The sequence below is a fragment of the Siphateles boraxobius genome, unplaced genomic scaffold, assembly GCF_051911475.1.
Source record: "Siphateles boraxobius isolate OS27281-9 unplaced genomic scaffold, OSU_SipBor_1 77, whole genome shotgun sequence".
Taxonomy (NCBI): domain Eukaryota; kingdom Metazoa; phylum Chordata; class Actinopteri; order Cypriniformes; family Leuciscidae; genus Siphateles; species Siphateles boraxobius.
In genome coordinates, this window is record NW_027509205.1 from 8,947,644 (window position 1) to 8,967,740 (window position 20,097).

At 35.4% G+C, this 20,097-nt stretch overlaps 2 protein-coding genes and 1 long non-coding RNA gene across 5 annotated transcripts; 1 reads left to right on the forward strand and 2 right to left on the reverse strand.

Moving 5' to 3' along the window:
• Positions 1–295: 295 nt before the first annotated feature.
• Positions 296–8,962, reverse strand: ctdsp2 (CTD (carboxy-terminal domain, RNA polymerase II, polypeptide A) small phosphatase 2). The gene is made up of 7 exons (XM_077218183.1): positions 8,286–8,962; positions 4,696–4,847; positions 4,210–4,311; positions 3,997–4,053; positions 3,265–3,357; positions 2,892–3,077; positions 296–1,660 (listed from the first exon to the last, which is right to left on the reverse strand). The coding sequence occupies exons 1-7, from the start codon at positions 8,344–8,346 to the stop codon at positions 1,535–1,537; spliced, it is 777 nt and encodes a 258-aa protein (XP_077074298.1). The 5' UTR covers positions 8,347–8,962; the 3' UTR covers positions 296–1,534.
• LOC143725644 (uncharacterized) lies at positions 7,376–18,070 on the forward strand. The gene is made up of 3 exons (XR_013198285.1): positions 7,376–7,525; positions 16,179–16,278; positions 17,937–18,070. It is a non-coding gene; the product is annotated as an uncharacterized LOC143725644 (long non-coding RNA).
• On the reverse strand, positions 12,779–19,054 carry sdf4 (stromal cell derived factor 4). 3 transcript variants are annotated; one of them, XR_013198283.1, is made up of 8 exons: positions 18,686–19,046; positions 17,949–18,282; positions 16,658–16,794; positions 16,371–16,484; positions 16,115–16,273; positions 14,784–14,959; positions 14,066–14,700; positions 12,779–13,784 (listed from the first exon to the last, which is right to left on the reverse strand). XR_013198283.1 is itself a non-coding variant. In XM_077218179.1 (7 exons), the coding sequence occupies exons 2-7, from the start codon at positions 18,263–18,265 to the stop codon at positions 14,524–14,526; spliced, it is 1,080 nt and encodes a 359-aa protein (XP_077074294.1). In that variant the 5' UTR covers positions 18,266–18,282; positions 18,686–19,054; the 3' UTR covers positions 12,779–14,523. The 3 variants fall into 3 exon arrangements, 2 of the variants coding, with proteins under 2 accessions (XP_077074294.1, XP_077074295.1); XM_077218179.1 differs by having other exon boundaries at positions 12,779–14,700; positions 18,686–19,054; XM_077218180.1 differs by having other exon boundaries at positions 12,779–14,700; positions 18,690–19,035.
• Positions 19,055–20,097: the final 1,043 nt, after the last annotated feature.

Below are 20,097 nucleotides of genomic sequence, written 5' to 3' on the forward strand. Positions count from 1 at the left end.
TAAAATGTGTGGTGGAGTCTGGTGCCCCTAGTGGTCAAAAGGAGGACGTACAACTTCCTTGTCAGATGATGGCAACAATGTATTTTGATTGAAAATTTGAGATGCTCCATTTATTATAAATTGTTTTTTCAAAAAGATATATTTTAGGGCAAAGAATTTAAATGCTCTTTTTATCACTCAAAAGTGGATGTTATAAATTATTTGAATCCTATTTGCATGTTTGAATTCTGCGCGACTTTATAAAATTAATAATGATAGCTTACAATGGCTCAATGAGAAAATGCAGAGAAAAGAATTACATGTTTCACACTTTTTTTTATTGTCAGCAATACAAAAGTCAAAAATATGACAACACAGTCCTTATCAGGGCAAATTTTTTAACCAAAAGGCAATAATCTGCCCTTCGAACACTTGGCTGTGTTTATAAAAATCATGGCCATTTTGAATATTTGTGCTACAGTAAAAAACAAATTATAATATAAACATGATCATGTTTAAATAAGATGAAGAACAGAGGTGGAGCATCTGATCTGCATCAACAGATCATATAAAGGACATTTTCAAGTTCAAAGATGTATCATACAAAGATTTTCAAGTTCAACCAAATATACACATAAATGACAGCACAAGTAATTGTCTGCATAAATACAGCAGAGAGAAAGACAGTAACTAAACAAGATAAATCTCTTTGGTTCATTCTGTGGTGTTAATTCTGCTCCTCACATATAATAAAACCCCATCAAGTACACTTGAAGCAGATCGAGATAAGGCCACTTTAAGATGAATACAGGAAGGTATGTAGTTGTAATTCACATGAAACAGTGTTAAAAACAGGTCTTTTAATGCCATGTTAACGCACCTCAGCGACAGTAGGGTTAGAGGCCTAAAGTAATGAGACAACAATGATGTATGGGTGCTTGGTGTCACATTTGCATTTATGGAAAAACTATGCATAGCATGTTGGATAAAACAATGTGTATTCCATTTGCGACATTTCTCAATTTTTGTGGCTTTTCTCTAGAATACATTAGCAACACTTATTTTCTTTTAAAGTGATTATGAATGCTGAAGATTAAATGAAGTGTGAAGACGAGTTCAGGTAGAACTTGCATAGAGAGACTGGCCTATTGTGCTTCAGCTTCACTGTTGCGGATTACTGATGACTTAATTAGACCCTGCAATCTGTTTAATCTCCCAAAGGATGTCATCATAAACATAAAAAAAACTAAAAAAAAAAAAAAAAAATAGAAAAGTAAAAAAGGAATATAAATTCTGTAAATTGTTATTGCAAAAGGCAAGCTCAATGACTGAGACAAAGCTTGCCTCTGACCCCAATATTTATCATCACTAACGGTTTAAGGTCTCTCAAACCATGTAGCAAAACCACATATACTTTGTGCGGAGCAGAATTATGAGCTTTCGTGTTTGTTTTCAGGTCAGAAGGCGGAGTCTACTGTCATATGAGCCGCTTGTGTGTGATTGGCAGTCAGTGCTACACAACATGGAGGTTTGCCCTGGTCTGGCGGTGTAGGGATTATGGACCCCTGAGTTGTTCGAGTCTGCTGTAGACATCATCAGCCTGACTTAACTCTTCAAATACTGGGATGAGATGAAGCAGCTCAGTGTCCTCTGAATCATCGAACCAGGAGAGGACAGGAACCTGTTAAAGGCACACACAGGTTATTACACACCAATAGCTTACTGGGTTAATAGTAATATAATCATTTTGGGATTATTTAAATCTATTGGGTTCTTGTATTTTAAAAGCAAGAAGATTGTTATATTAGTACATTTGGTAAATTAAATGTATATATTTCAGATGGTGAAACAACAATATTTTGTTACATACACAGCAGGGTCCAAAAGACTAATAAGTAAGACAGCATTGGAAATCTGAATAACATTCAAAATAACATTTTGATAAAATGCATTCTGAATATAATTTACATACATGTTTGATAATATATAAAGGATATATATTTTGTACTTAATAATGAAAAATAAATACTTGTTTATATATATATAATGGTTTGTTGTTTTTGCATTTATTTGATAAAAATACTGTCAAAATTCTATTTTAATATATTTTCACATTTAATAATTTTTTTTCCCCCTGTGATGGCAGCACTCGTGTGTGTCTTAACAAATTAATTTTATTTTATTATTATGCAACAAAGCACATATGAATTATTCAAATGATTCGTCAGAAGGCTAATTGTCGAAACGTTTGAATAATCCATATGTGCTTTGTTGCATGATAAAAAACACAAGCGAGTGTGGATCTTTTTTTTTACATTTGAAAGAATTGATATTTTCACGGATTTACGCACCCAAAATGGTTGAGATTCTTTTTTATTTTGGAAAGCTCCATTTTCAGCCATTACAAAACAAAGTTTAAAGAAAAGCATTTAATTGAAATAGAAATCTTTTGTAACTGTCACTTTTTTTTAACAATTCAACGCATCCTTGCTAAATAAAAGTATTACTATATATATATATATATATATATATATATATATATATTTATGGTATTTCAATCTATATATATCAAGATAACACTTCATTTTACATATGTTACATGTACTTACCATAGTAATAACAGTAAATTATGCATAATTACATGCAACTAACTCTTAAACAAATCCTAATCCTACCCCTAACCCTATAGTAAATACATGTAGCTAATTAATATTACTCAGTATTTAAATTGATAATTACACTGTAACAATGACACCTTAAAATAAAGTGTAACCTATATCAACATCTCTATCTATCTATAGACTTTTGGACTCTACTGCATATGTCAAAAAAACAAGTGTTAAATAGCAAGAGGGCATCTACAGTGCAGGGTTTTACAAACAGCTAAATAGCAGCAGGACAGTGAAACCTACAGCATTTTCAGGATGGAAGATGTATGAGGCAGGGGAGTTGTCCAGGATCAGGGTTTTGTGGAGCTCACGGCCGAGGCGACTCAGGTCTTTAACATAGCAGCCTTGATAGAACACACAAGATTCCCGGAACAGCCGCGTCCGGAACACGCCACACTGATCCAGCAGGTCGGTCACGGGGTCTGCATACTGCCAGAGCCATGAACAGGGAGAAGGAGGGATGGGTTAAGGAAAACTTGATACTGGAGAAGAAAATCAATCTGACACTACAAGGGCATACTATAGGGCAACTCTATAACACTAACTAACCAGCATCTAGTAAGGAATTTCTACCATTTTCCTAAAGAAACATGAAATGTGATGCATGTTATGATACCTTAGCAAGGCTAGCAGTGAACAGAACACATTCAAACAGTTCTCCCATCCTCTGGAGAAACTCATCTACGTATGGCCTCTTCAACACATACACCTAAAACACAAATGAGTTTGTTGTATATGAGATTAATGTATTTTAACGCACAACTTAAAGAGTAGAGACCTCAGAATCAAATGTATTTTTTTTTTAAATTGAACAAATCATAAAATGTTGTGTTGTGCACTAAGGCGCGTCGAGTGCTGTTGCTTGTAGCCTCCTCCTGAAACAAGTAATCAAGAATAGGCCGTACTAGTGAGAACTAACCTATCCTGGATTACTTGAACCAGGCAGAGGCCAAATGCAGATTTTCCATGAAAAGTGAACGAGAACAACAAAGGGTTAGGAATATTTTTTGATGTGAGTTTAATCTCCACATTTAAAAAACAGAAGTATTCTGGTTGCACTGCTTTTTTTTTATCACCGGTTTGGGAGTAAAACCAAAAATCAATGGGCCAATATATATATTTTTCCATTGGGCAAATATTGTCTCTTGTGGTTGTACACAACACGTTGCAATCCTCCTCCACTGCTGAAGTGTTGTTCTCACATCAGTCCAGCAGATGGTGCTCATCATTCACTTTTGAATACAGAACAACATCTCCACTGTTTCCTCCAGCAGATGTCCTGCACACTTGAAGTCAATGTGCACTGGCAGGGTGTTTCTCACACACACAAACATTTATCAGATCTCACCTGGTGTGTGGTCCCCTCAATCTCCACAGGCACAATGAAATCGGCATTGCTTATTGGCTACAAAAACACAATGGGAATTGGTGGGGTGAGAAACTGTTATTAACCCTGTTGTTTACATGCAAATGTTATAGTTATATATTCTGAAATATTCAGCAATACGGTATTTCCTTAAATCGTCAAATTTACAATATCAAGCAGTGTTACAGGGTGTACCTTAAAGGAGCTATGCACCAGTGTTTCATCCAGATCTATGACCACACAGATCTTCCCCTGGTCCTGAGAGGTCACTTCAGACAGCAGACACTCTCCTGGTATCTACAGGTGAAACCAGAACACACAGAGGGTCAACAACACCAAGAAAAATATATATTTCAATCACAAAAAATTAAATAAAGGGACTACTTATACTTATAAGTACATTTAATTGTACACATCCAGATTATAAATAATGTTTTTATATTTCATATTTTGTATTAATCTACCCAAATATATGTGATGAAATATTATTTCACTGAATATGAAATGGTATTAATTTAACAATTTACACATAAAAGTTATAGTTTTATTTAATATTTATAAAAAACAGGCATCTACAATTTACCAATGTAAAGTGGAACAGATTACAAATCTGCTTAATCTTAATTTATGAGTCAAGTATATAAACTAACAAAAAGTGTTGATTAATGATTCCTATAATACTTTGGCAATGGTCCCATTGTCCTCGGGCGCTAGCAAGGCATCATGGGTAGGTGACGTTGGCAGTTGGGTATCTTGAGCTCGAAGGCAACAGATGAGCTTTTTGAAGATATTCCGACTTCCAGGTTTCTGAGGCGAGTTTTTATTCACCTGATCTGTTTGAAAACAATAAAAGCTTTTTAAATGCATAATTCCTGCAGATAATTGTACTGCCTAAACATAGCATAAAAAGGCTCATGTTGTGTGGTTTATAAACAATCCCACTTGAATCCCATTAAGTGCTGTCAAACCCCACCCAGAGTACATTAGTAAATGTTAATAAATAGTTTCAATTAACCACTTTAGTCTACAATATATGACAAACAAAACTTGAATTCACATTTGCCAATCAGCTAGACACATTTGCATCAAATGCGCCACTGAGGCTTGATCGATCTTTTAAATAATTCAGAGCACTGGAATGAAATGTATGTTTTCGTCAGTAAATGTGGCACCTATCAACATCAAAATGACCAAACGCTCAGCCGCCCCTCTCCAGAGATGGCACACGTTGCACAGAAACAGAAAATCTGTTTTAAATGAGACTGCTGGCCACGGCTGGTATATGTTATATAATCTCAGAGGGCGGGAAAGCCCACACATTTCTGCTGTACCTTTAGAGCAAAACACACACACACACACACACACACACACACACACACACACACACACACACACACACACACACACACACACACATCGCTCCTACCATTTCATCATAGAAGAGCCTGGCAGAAAAGTGCATACGCCACAGACTTAACTCCTATCCACAGAAATAAGACCTATGTTTTGTAACGCAACATCTGTAGCGAGCTCGGTTGTGCATTACAGAGGGGCTTTTCTTCCATATTTCTGCATAGTTTTGCTCGCAAATACTTGCATGTAAGAGGAACATGATTTTGTTCAGACATGCCTGTTGAGATTCCCAAGAAGCAAAAATGAAAAAATGGGCATAAAAGCCCTTGCAACATGAAAGTACGCCATGCAGTGATTAGAATCTGTTTTTTTTATTCCTATGGTGATGTAACTTCAGTACTAGTAATCTTTTCTTTCTTTTTTTCTCAGCTGAAGGAATTGACCATAACATGAGCAGGGGCTGATCCCAGGCACTTCTTCTCCCTCTTGTTCCCTATGGGTTCCCTATGGGGACTTATGTAGCCATAGGAATCATCTTATGTAACATACGAGCAGCATACGTACAGCAGAGGGAGGATGAGAGAAAATGGCCTCCTTCGTCATCATTTACTCTGTGCTGTATTTGCCCATCTGTACACTCTCTGATAACGCCCTGCTTAACAAAAGGACTCAGGAAATGGAGTACAAGGAAAATGTATCCATTAATTCAAATGCACTTTCTTGAAAACATTTGTCACATGAGGATCAAGCGATATTGACAAGCTTTGTGAGCGGAGAGTGGAAGGAGTGTTTTGTCAAGGACCGTCAAAGATTCTGTTAGAAGCTTTTAAGTGGTCAGTGTTTACAGCTATTACACTTCTGCTCAGATCTGATCAAATGAGAGTGCGTGTAAAAAAAATAATAAATACAAAAACCCAAAAGGCAAATCCTCAGTGAATTGTCATCTATTTTCCTAGACAATAAAATCTACATGGCAAGCACGGATTTGAGTTTCAATGGATTGTGTGTAACTGGACTCCAAGGAATCTGTTAAGAAAACAATAACATGTTCTTGATATTTATAATTAGACCAGCTAAATTAGATTTTTTTTTCTCAGTTGTGTTGCATGTATCTAACACTGGCATAACAGCAACAATGTTTTCCTAGACAAAATGTCTTAGATTTGGTCTGCAACAAATCGTTTTTAGACACTTTTTTGATATTCAACATGACTCATAAATTTATATTTTTGTCTTGAAAAATACTTCTGAAAATGTTTTTGCAGTTGAGTACACTCGTGTATATGCAAGGTGAAAAGACAGAATGTAGTGCTTTTTACATGGTTACACCACTTGACAGTTTCAGAGTTATTGAATCAAAATATTTGCACAAAATTGTATACAAATTATTATTTTTTTAAATCAAACTATCATGAATACAAATATGATGTCCTAGAAACTAACTGGCACTTATGTTTTAAACTACTTTTGTGAAATTGATTTAACCTTTTTATATTCATTTGTCTTACATTTGCACTAATGCATCTGTTCACATATTGAGCACCATAATTCCCGAGCCTTTGCTCGCTACTAAAAAAGGTCACAATGGACACTTGATGCCATCAAGTACAAACTGAGTGCAATGGGTCTTCAAGGAAATTGTGCAGACTTGGCTTGGCTTTTTTCCAAACATCATGGCAGCTCATAATTCACTAATACAGAGATCGTAAACATCTGCAATAACAGCCAATTAGACATCAGTTACGTATGGTCATACAATTGATATCGTATTTGCGTCAGATCTAAAATAAGCGCACAGCTCAGAGCATATTGACGAGACATGAGAAAAACACTGATCAAAACACCGAAAGGAGATAGACAGGTAGAACGTAAGGGGTTACAAAATGGTTACTCTCCGCATAATGGTCATTTTTCGCATAACACTGAGGCCTTTACTCGTTAAACATCTAGATAAGGCCTTCATTAACCGTTAATGTTTGAACGTGTGTGTGTAATGGTAGCGTAGCGCGGCAGATGGAGGGCGTGTGCTGCTGTGAGGGGTGTGTTGTGCATTCCATCGCGGCACCTTGCGCTCTCCATTAGGCCGATGTTTTTCACATTGCAACTCGATATTTTCTCCAGTTTTACTTCAGTAAGAGTGTGAGATACGCGAGTGTAGGTAAGTCGATTAAACAGAAAATGTTTTTGAAACACAATCCGCACAACGTTAAAACAACATGTCACTCAAATGAGCCATTAACCAAGCGATGAAACGACGTCTACAGAGGAGGAAACAACAGTGTCTTACGTGAAACGCGAATTAACATTGATTACGTTTGCATTAAAAACACCAGAATCTATTGTGAAATAAACTAAAATTAAAAAAAAATCGAAATAAACAAATAGAAAATAATAATGTATTACTATACATCAATTACCAAATAAAAATAAAAATATTACAGCGAGGAAAGCATGTCAGATTTCTGCAGGTCGTCTAAAATCCATATAAAAACTGATCATATTACGTAAACATTCAGCAATGCCTTGCTGCAACAGCAAAACATGTAAATAATAAAATTGAGTTACACTGAAATGTATCTTTAGTACGCTACAATATATATATATATATATATATATATATATATATATATATATATATATATATATATATATATCCTGAAATACGATATTGATCTTATTTACATTTCGCTGTCCGGAGCGGAATTCGTTAAGTTTCAACGGTCGGAACTTAACGAATTCCGCTCGCGATTGTGACTTGTCAATCAGCTCAATAAGACAAATAACTGTCACACAGTGCGAGCATCGAACATGTTCGAATCGCACATCGAACAGTGTGACGTGAAAATGGCTAATATGTGATCGTTAGAATTGACAGCACGGAAACATCACCAGTTAGTATGTGACAGCGCATTGCCTACCTGTTTTCGAAGACAACCGAGAATCCTCTCTCTGCACTTGAGTGATGATAGAACTTTCCATCTAACAAACGCACAGCCCTTAACGTCCAACCAACCTTTTCCAGTGACAAACAGTCGTTCCGCATTTAGTGGCATTAAAAGCTAGCCAGGCTTGAAACGAATAATTTCCGTTCGTACAAAAATATCTCAAACCTACGGCGACAAATTATTTTGATATTTATTTATTCCCGCCTTCTATTCTCTTCCACATGGGAGGGGCATGCCACTTTGTTTTTGTTTTATCTTATCTGTTATTTTCTAGGATTCGCGTCTCGGTTACTTTATCGCTCGTATATTTATCCATAGCCCCCTCTGGTCTAGGTAAAGCCCTCACTTTTTCTCCAACAACATGGAGAATCCAGGCGAAAGAAGAAAAACAACCGAGGACATGGGGCAAGGACGGTTTCAAGTTCCCCTTACTACAGATAAACAACCCCGTAACTGGGGTAGATCCAAAATAGCATTTTTAAAAAAGACACGACCAATTCGCTCAGATGTATAATTTAAGAAGATAAGAAGCGAAAATAGTCGATATTCGACGATTTTTTTTTGTTTATCCGTGTATTGTTTTGCTTTTTGACGGACTCGGATGGGCGCCTTGAAACTGCTGGTCGTTTCGGATTGGATCACCGGGAAGTGGGAGTAGCTGAAGCATTCTTCTGTTCTGCACACTCCACACCGAAAACATTCCAGTGCTGGTTTTGTCGCAAATCAGTATTCAGAAGATGTAGTCCTATTAAATCTAAATTACAGTGTCGGAATGCTAATGTAATAATGAGGGAATTGCAAAGGAAATGAGTGATGCGATAAAATGTGTAATATTTGAAAAAAATTCTCATGTTTTTAAATTGCATCACATCTAATCCACCCATTTTCCTACGGATCCTCCTCATCCCTGTAGTTGTGATGATGATGATGATGATGAAGACTATTAATGAAGGCTACTGATCAATTCTAAATATCTGTTAGTATTATTAGTTCACAATTCGAGTAACCTGAAGATTCTGTGCTAGGTAATTTAATAAAAAAAACAGTCTAACATTAACAGACAATTTGTATTAAAAGACAAAGTGTCATTTTAGCGTATTAATAAATAAATAAACTAAAGCCCAATCAAATTATTATTTAGATTAAATAAAAGTTGCTTTGAATAAAACAAATAAATTGAGTGCTGAATACTTTATTTTAATTACTCAAATTAATGCAAGTAATTTTGATTCCAGCATGAGAATTCCTTTAGGTTATGAAGTATGACATTACTAAAATCTTTTCGTTAATCAAGTAATTAAATATTAAATCATTTTAGATTAGATAACAACTTGATGCTTTGACATTTCATGTCATGATTTGAAACATAGTTGGCCAAGCAATCATTGTAAAACTGTCATTGTCAGCTGTGTGAAAAAAAAGATACATCATTTCTGAACTATGAATGTTGAATGACTTTTGACCTTTGACTTTTGGCGGCATATTGTAATGCTCGTTTTCAAACAGAAATATAAGTTGTACGCCCTTATTTCTATCTTTTTTTTTTTGTCTTTCAATCAAGGTAGAGAATGGTAAATGTAAGTGATAAAAGAGCCACAAACTTTTTACCAGCCTGAAAACTGCCCAAAACTCCTATGTTGGAAATCTATTCTATTCTCGAACGGGACCAATTCTATACCACAAATCCAAGACATAAACAAGAACTGTTTACAGAAATGTGGAAGTTGTGCAGATGTCAGATATGACTCAAATAAGTGTATAGCTGAGGAGTTCCAAAAACATGTTCTGCTTTTGAAAAAGTATTTTTGCAACTCTGCAACGGAAGGCATGGGATCACCAAGGAGCCCTTGGGTTTACACATCACAATATCAAACCATTTCAAACAAATATATTTTACAGAAGGAAATAAGAAGACACTAAAATATGCTTTTATGGAATAAGAGAAGGTTTTTAAATTCGCTCTCTAAAATGACTTAATATTGAATTAAGTCAGCAAAAGCTGGTTGAAAAAATGATTACAGTCACACAAAGTGCAAGTAATCATAGAAAGCATTGGCTTTCACAAGCAAATTCTAATGATTCAACAAATTAGTGTCCTTTTTTGTAATTTGTTTTCACAGGAGAAAGGCATAAAACGTGATATTTATTTCCATTACTCGTTCCATTTCTCACAATTTACATTTACAACAATACGTAAAGTGCAAAAATGTGTGCAAAGACTCTTATAGAATTAATACTGGGCTTTTAACAACTTGTTCCTCTCAGATATCTTCTGAAGCCAGGTAGATCCCTTTCGTATATCAGTAAAGTAACATCATGGAGTTGTACCTGCCCGCAAAAAGTACATTCAACCCAAACTGTAATCCTAGAACTTGCCCTAACCCTGTGTTTTTATAAGGTTACAATTCTGGATTGGTGCCTTGAACAAGGACAGGGCGAAATTAGAACCAAGCATCTTTGGATTACCAAGACAAGCAAACAAGAAAACTGACAAGCTGTTTAACATAGTGATCAGATGCATTACAATTATTATAAAAATACGCTACTGTTCAAAAGTTGGATTTGAGATGTTTTTGAAAGAAGACTGACCAAAGCTTCATTTATTTGATAAAAAAAAGTGAACAAAAAATGTAAAAAAATAAAATAAAATTACAATTTAAAAAGTTTAAAATGCAATGTATTCCTGTGATACGTATTATATCAATATAATAATACAAATATAATAAAATAATACAAAGTGTAAGCAATTTTATATTTGTTTATTTCAATAATATTAAATGTAATGTCATACGTAAATATAATAACACTTGTCTTGCAGTAAACATAGTAAATGTAAATTAAAGATACGTGGAATACAGTCAATCGTATCACAAAATGCCGACATAACTTCATGATTCATTCAGTCGTCAGGCTTTTTGTACATATCAATAATCAGTGAACAGGATATAAGCTACTTAATCCTGCCTAGAGCCCCCCACCCTCAGTGACTTACAGTCCGTGCACTCAGTGACCTGAACGCATATGCTCAGCGAGAGCTGTGCCCAGATTGACCAAATCTGAGGTTTCTGCAAGGCTCAGACTCAAGTCTGGAGCCATGTGATTTGCAGGAAGGGGAAGGAGACCCCCTCCCACAATCACCCCCCCATCCCCCCCCCCCCCCCCCCCCCCCCAAAACCTGCCCCTGAGTGGCCCCTGCCAGGCTCTGTTTCCAGGAAAGGGGCCTAGTGGACAGGCGCAGGGGCCTGCGTCAGGGAGAGCCTGGCTCATTGAGAAAAACAAAAACAGAGAGGGGAGGTAGGAAGACTCTTCCTCCTTACATAACAGACTAGCAGTGAAATTTTTTTTTCTCTCTACCACCACCGTACTTGAAACCCGTCTGTCTGCTCTTTACACAATGCCACACCCTACAGTAGGGCTCTGCTAAAACTTCATCATTTGGGACAGTTTTATTTATTGGACAGAGAAAAAAACACTCATTTTAATAATTTAATGATTGCCGGATGCTCATGATGCTCATTAGATGCATTAAGTGTGGAAATGACATGCATGTGTAATGCTTGCAAAACTCATAAGTGTTGTGCATGGATTTTAAGATGACAACAAATAATAGTTGGAGGTAAATCAGATTTTGCGGTAGATAAGTGTAAAGAACATGTAATAATATTTATTAGGGTCGTTGAGTGTGAATGCACACGTGATGCTCATACCAACATTCTATGAATTTTGACACATTTCTGCCTCCTTGTGGTTACACTAGAAACTCCAGGAAGTGAAAAAAATAACAGACTATTTGTTGTGATATTTGATTCTTTTCAATATTTACATTTAATCGATTAAACAATGTTTGTCAAGGGGCTTTTATTCAAATAACCTAAACAATTTTTGCGAGTGGTATTCACAGTAGCCTACACAGTGTAAGTTAGAGAAGTGCAGCAATGAAATTATAAAAGTATAGAACATTCACAAGTATATTTAATTTATTAACTGACAATTAAACCAACTCTAAAAATGTTGAGCATCTCGTTTTGAACAGGATGTGATCTTATTTGCTTCTTCCCAAACAGGAACTGAACCAAACTAAAATGTCGACAAGTCACACCTCAAACTAAGAAAATAGTCATTGTCAAATTAGTCCGTGAGAACATAAGAGTGATGTAGATGATTCTTAAAAAATTCAACTTTTTATTCTATTTTGCAACACCATTAGTGTAGTCCATAAAAATAGCAAAACTATAGGCCTATTTGAGTTCAAGTAAATGTTTCTACATTTCATTGTATTTACAAATTAAAAATGTGTAAATAAAGTGGAATTCCCAGGAGTGATTTGACATGAGCGACAATTAAAAATATAAGAGGATATATTTACATTATATATCACGATAATTAATTGGAATGTCTAAATAAAATGTTAAGGTGGAAACATTATTTTTCCCTAGAAATTGAGTAAAGATACAAGAATAATGATACAAGGTAACCAATTAAAGTTTAATATGTCTAAATAATACTTATATACAGTGAACTACAATTACTGTACTGCATTTTATAATAAAATTTCAGCCCAAATTTTACCTCTAATCTATAACAAATATTTCAAGTGTTACCAGTGTTCACAGCAAGCTTTAAGTAATTTGAAAGGTAATGTAATTTCATGCATTAGTTATGAATAATGTAGCATAAATATAGAATAACATTATGAAAATATATTTCAATATAATGCAAAACAATGCATTTAAAAGCTTCATGACATTCAGCACTCTCCCTTTTTTACTTTAAGCAAGTCAATTGAACTTCCACACTATGCATGTATATGGTCAGTCAATGTTCTGTACAAAGATGATTAACACATTAGCAGCTGTATTTTAACATCCAGAAAAACACATAATGGGAGTTGATATAAAAAATAAATTCCAAAAATACTATTACCAAAACATGCTCAAAAAGGATTACCACCAAAACTGAGCTCAAATTTATACACAGGTAGTCAGTAGGACACATTAGCCTATTTTTTAAGGCAAATGTGTATTTTAATAAAACTTTATTCTCAAATCCAGAAAATACATGTAATGGTCCGTCCATTTTTAATAATTTAAAAAGGGCAAATTATAGTTTCTCATAATTAAATTCCTCTCAAAGCATTTCTTTTATGTTTAATTTAAATCACTTTGCATTACTATTAACAAACTCGCAGACAGGCGCAATGGAGAAATATTAATGTCAACAAGGAATAAGCTGCTCTATTATACCGACTATATTTAATTGAAAGAGATTGTTAAGGTAACAGGGTAAAATAAATTCTTGAAAAAAATAAAATAATATTCAGTCTATATACATTCATGACTTCAACAAACTGTGAAATAACAGGGTTCTTAAAAATGCAAATGGATCACATATTTATAGATTCATTATCCTATGCACTCTCACTTAAAGGGATGGCTCACAAAAATGCCACTTACACACCAAGTTGTTCCAAACCTGTATGAGTTTTTTTATATTGGGTTACCAACATTCTTCAAAATATCTTCTTTTGTGTTCAAAGGAAGAAAGAAACTCATACAGGTTTGGAACAAATTGACAAAATGTTCATTTTGGGTGAACTATCGCTTTAATATTATTTCTTCACAAGACTTTTTGACTGCTTTGCATTTAATGATTTCAAATAGAAGTGCTATTACAGTTTTCACAAAATAACAGCCCAAATCATTTTGCTGGCTCGTCATCTTTGGAAATATCACTGTAGCTCAGGAAGCTCAAACCCTGTCAAAAGCAACCCGCCCAAAACATGAATACATTTATATATTATGGCACTCCAATTAACTACATTATTTACATTAAATCTATTTTTTAATCAATGGAAATTTAAAACGCTCTTTCCCCTCACGAATTCCTCATATACAGACATTTCACTTAATTATCAACACTCAAAAACTTAATGAAAGTGACAAAGTCTCTAACATTAATTATATAGGACTTTATGGGGCTCATATGAAAATCACATGACATTATGAAGGCAGAGTCCTCTTAATGTGTCATACCTGCACACTGCAACATTAGAGAGGGTTTTGTGGCTTGCAGGTTTGTACAATTACAAACACATTTCCAAAAGCACTTCTTGATCCCAATCTGGGAAGCAAGCAAGGATCAACATCATCCTTGCGACACTCTAGGGATATATACATGCTATTCTTATTCATTAAGATTTGAGAAAACGGTCTTAGAACTCCTCATGTACGTTACGGGCATAGTCCATGAGTTTGCTTCCGGTGAAGTACTCGCTGTATTTAAGGATCTCCTCTAGTTCCAGGTTGTGGTTTTGGTTCTCATCCGCCACAGCAATCATCTGCTTGGCTTCATTCAGAGCATTGTACTCATTCATAGGGTCCATGTACTCCTGTGGGACAGAGAGAATATCAGCAAGAGACAAATATGCATTCAAATTAGTCGCAAAAAAAGTGCTCTTATCCGTTAACCAACCTCCAACTCTTCCATGGTTACAATCGCATCACGGTTAGCATCAATGACGTCTTCAAACTCCTTCTTCCTTTCACGAACCCAGTCGTCATCGATATCTTGGGCCTGCTGATTCTCCACAGTTCCCATGGGGAGGGAGATAAATTCGGCAAGAGTCAACTTTCCATCTCCATCTTGATCTGTTTAGGAATTTTAGAACATATAGAGTACACTTAAGTCAAGTCCCCTTTATTTATATAGAGCCTTATACTGCACCGATTGTTTCAACAAAACTTAACAAAAGTAATAACCAGGAAATCAACAGATTCAAATCATGCAAACTTGAAAGACAAATATGAGACAAATTCAATTTCTGCAGTAAAGCAGCTCTAAAAAGACAATTGTCATTATTCAACTCAAGTCAGTTCAGTTCAGTTCAATACATTTCTTCAATTATGAAACGAGTTAAATTCAGCAATAAGCTCTACACAAAGCAAGTGTCATATTCAATGCTGTTCTAGTTCTGTCTTGATTAGCGTTGGGGTAAGTTACTTTTTAAAGTAATTTGTTACAAATATTGTGTAGCTGCCTAAAAAAGGTAACTAATTGCGTTACTTAGTTGCTTTTTATGCAAAGTAATTCATTATAATACAATGGCCTTTTCACACCAAAAGTGTATCACACTCCTACTTCAGCAATAGAGGCAAAAAATTAAACATAAATGCGATGTTTAACTAAAGTAATTTTTCTTATTAGTATGGTTGAATTGGATCATCGTAGGTCAAAAGCAAAGACATTGGATAATAAAGTGAGATTAAATACATAAATTATGTATTATTTACCATTTTAATTATTAGAGGTTTGCTTAACAGCTTGCATTTTGCAGTTTTTATTCATTTTGAGGAATACTGAATCTGTTTTTGTGCAAGTGAGATAAGTAAATGCTTTCTCACTAGTCTAGATAGAACTACAATAACCATCATGTTTACACAGCACACACAACGCCTCTGGAACTTACTCACGATTTCCCTCAACAAGGGGACAGGAGAGCTGTCAGTCAATACATGGGAAAACAAAGCCGGATTACTTACATTATTTATTTTACAAAGTAAATATTGTGTTGTGAATTTAAAAGTAGTGCATTACTTTACTCGTTACTTGAACAGAAGTAATCTGATACTCGCGTAACAATTCTCACATTACTTGTGATGCGTTCCGCCAACACTGGTCTCGATGTTGCAAAATTCATAAATTATGAAACAAATTCGATTCAATTTGAATTTGCTATATAGCAATTCTCTAATAAGAATCCCAAGAAATGTGTGGGCATTCCTTGGGTATGAATTTTTGTTTACCAAGATCTCGGACGATCTCCTTGACCATGTATCTGAGCATGCCTTTGCTGTGCTCTGGGTGCAGGAACGAGAGGAACTCCTCTTCATTCAGCAGCTGGTCAGCTGGAGGGTTATCTGCCTGGAACCAGCGATCCTTCAAGCTCTCCAAAACCTCCTGAGCTGTGGTGAGGTCATGTTTTATTTATATCATTAGAAATGGCTTAACTAAGAGTACTATACAATACTAGACAAATACACCTTCTACATTACAACTTACTTTCTTCATCCACTTTCAGTTCTTCATTGTTTTTGATCTTCTCAGCCACTTCTTTCTCAATGAAACCTTTGCTGGCTAAAAACTTCACTCGGTATTCATCCCAAGTTACATGTCCTGAGAGAGCACAAATTGAGCAGATTCAGGTAAAATTCCTATTTCACATCACCAAAACAGTAAAGACCAGATAATACGTGTTATCAAAACATAATTCCGGAAATCAAAAACTATAAACATGCTTAACATATAATTTCAATATGGCACAGGTCTAAATAACAATATACACCTACCATCCTGATCAGGGTCCACGGCACGAAAACTGAGCTTGTTTTCTCTAACGGCTTCCTTAAAATGTTCTTCTGTCTTCTCCATGATCCAGCGCTGCATTTCTTTAGCACTGACGCTCCTGTCTTTATTAAAATCCACCCTAGAAACAGTAAAGGTTTGATGATGCAGCGATAGGTACAATTAGACAATTAAAATGTAGTGCAAAAGATATTTTTGTCAGCACTTTTGCTCTCTGTATATAATCTATTCACAACTTGAATACATTTTTTATCTTTCATGCTGGTATGAGGATCAACGGCCACATACAGTATACACTGCTGAGTTTCAGGAGAGACAGTCACATTTAAATGCAGAGTAAATCCACTAAAATATCACCGATATTATATGACAGTAATGGCTCATTTTTGGCTTTATGTTCTTTTAATTTATAGAGACCTCTAAGCGTTTGTATAGCCTATGGTGGGATTTGAACGAATGTGCATAATTAAAAATGCACAACAAAATAGCCTCTATGGGCAGATTGTACACGATGTAGGAAAAAGTTTTGTATTGTTTACAGTTATACGATGGATGCATGTTTCATTTCTTTTTTTCTGTTAATTTATACAATGTTGGGCTGTCTATTTTTCTTAAAATGCACCAACTCAGAAAACCTAATGTTGGTTTGATTGCTTGTGTTATGAGAAAATAAATAATTTTTGTCTACCTGATGTAATAGATTTAATGTGGGTGCGGTTCGGGACACGGTCTTTATGTCAAACGGGTCGGGTACGGAATTAAATTAGTGCTGATGTCGGATAACGGGTCAGGTGTTCTGTTAAGTACTGTGGGTGCGGGCCGGGTGTGGGTTTACTAATGCAGGACTTTGACATTAACTTTTTAAATACATCTTGTTGATCTTATTGTGAATTATTCATCCATGGATGTTTCCTTTAAAAAGTCAATTTTTAGTTAAATTATACTATCATAACTCAATCTTCTGATGAAAATGACACTTTTTTCTGGTGAAATATTCCAGACTACTCCAATCATTTTACCTCCTTATCCTACGCCTCAATCAACAACCGACAGTGACAGACAGAAACAAAACCCTGCCTAACACAATTTTTTTTTTGTCGATATTTTTCACTCTGATTTATGTCACAAACACAATACAGAAAATATTTAACTATATTGTTCAGGATGACATACAATAATTGCTCACTGTTCACTGGGTTAAGCAACAAATACCTTTAGAATGAGACCCAAGCACATCATGGGAAAATCTCACTGTTTCCACAGCTGTACACCTACTTGGTGAAGATTTCAATGAGTTTCTTCCTGTTCCTCCTGGGCTCGGAGTCCTCCTCAAACTCCTCCATCTCCTTCCCCAGAAACACCTCCTGATGAAAGTCTTTATTGAGGTGACCGTCCATCTCCATCTTCACACCGTTCAGATGGTCCGGTGGAAGGATCTCGTTGTCCTCCTTACTGTTGTTGGGGTGTTTGTCTTTTAATGCTGATATATTCGCTGGCCTGGCCTGAACATTTAAAGCCAGCATCACAAATACTGCCAGGTGGCTAAGCTGAGATCTTCTCCGGTTAAACATGGTTTTACTGATAAATGTCATAAACAGGTGATGAAACCCTACAAAAAGAAAAAAATTGTATTAAAACAAGCATAAGAAAACGTCAACATATTTAATCAGAGTGTAGTTTACAGGAGAAATAATAAACAAATCTAACATCAGACTAAGCTGTTTTTTGTTTTAGAGGGATTATGGGCACTTTCTTGGGAAAAGACTGGAAAACCAGCTTAGACCAGCTAAAACCAGCTGTTTCCCCCCCAATATGAGATCAAATACAAATGCTTTACTAATCAAGGTTGTGATAAATTTGTATAAGTATGACAATTAAGTAATTAATTACTTAACCAGTTAGTTATGTCGGCTACCGTTTTATCAGTATTAAATATGAATCAGCAAATATGTTTGAACACCTGCTGAACGAATAAAGATGCCACTTGTGAATGGAAAAACATAACAACCTACCTACTCGTCTGTTTGAAAGTTCCTTTCCTGAAATCAAATGACAGATGAATGAATAGAAGACAATGGCCTAATGTATTTGAAGCACCGTGAGCGGACTGTTTATGAGCAGCTCATCGCGCAGTTCCTGTACACGTCGCCACTCGAGCCCAAACGCTGGTCACTAGAGCGGTTTATGGCCCTGACAGTGACGTCCTCCCTCTCTGGACTGCGATAACACACACAAACAGACGCAGGACAAACTGACAACCGCAAGACTTCACACAGACTGATACTAGACAGGCGTTCAGGAAAGAAACATTGCTACGTTATCAGACTCAGCAATCTTGCATATTCTTCTTCTTCTGTAACATGAGGTGACAGGGAACACGCATATATCGCCATCTACTGAATGCGTATGAAATATACAGTGTTACGAATGTTTATCTTTTATATCATTTTTCTTCTAATAAAAATATGATTAGCCTATATATTTTGTGCTAATTTGAAACAGTAAGTAAAATAATGGATGGATGTATGACAAAATGTGGTTATATTTATGATCATTAAAATTACACTCACATTAGTTTGGCGAACAATTGGGGGTCTGTTGAACAGTCAAAGCAAAATATAGAAACTTCTTTTATATTGGAAACATTATTTATTATAAACAGAGTCAGGTATCAGGTTTTCAACTATTAGATGCAGCTTTACCAGAAGGACCATACCGGTACATACTGTATAGAGGGCCAAAATCGATAAATGGTGCGCTACAGGCAATGCAGGATATTGAGAATTATTAAGTCCTTGGTCTTTCTGTGTATTAAGTAACATCTTACTTTTTACTTTTTACTTTTTCAGGCGTTATACCACCTGTAAGACCAGGAAATTGACATGGTCTCTACAACATCTAGAAGATGAACAGTAGGCAACTTTCTGTCATCTAATTCCCACTCCATATGAACTCATACAATTTTGGATGCTATTAAATACTGTAAACTGAATGTATTTGGTTGGTATAATCTTTCAATTCTAAGATGAATACACATTTCCAAAAATTGTTTGACGCAGACAGTGATGTCGAAATTAATTTACATCACTTACATTACACACACACACACACACACACACACACACACACACACACACACACACACACACACACACACACACACACACACACACACACACACACGCGCGCACACACACACACACACACACACACACACACACACACACACACACACACACACACACACACACACACCAATGGTTCTTTGTTTTTATTATGATATGTATATATATATATATATATATATATATATATATATATATATATATATATATGGTAAGCACACATTTATAAGAACAGTGAAGTGACACTGAATTTAAAAAAAATTACAAGCAGGAATACATTTTTTTAATCAAAGAAAGTG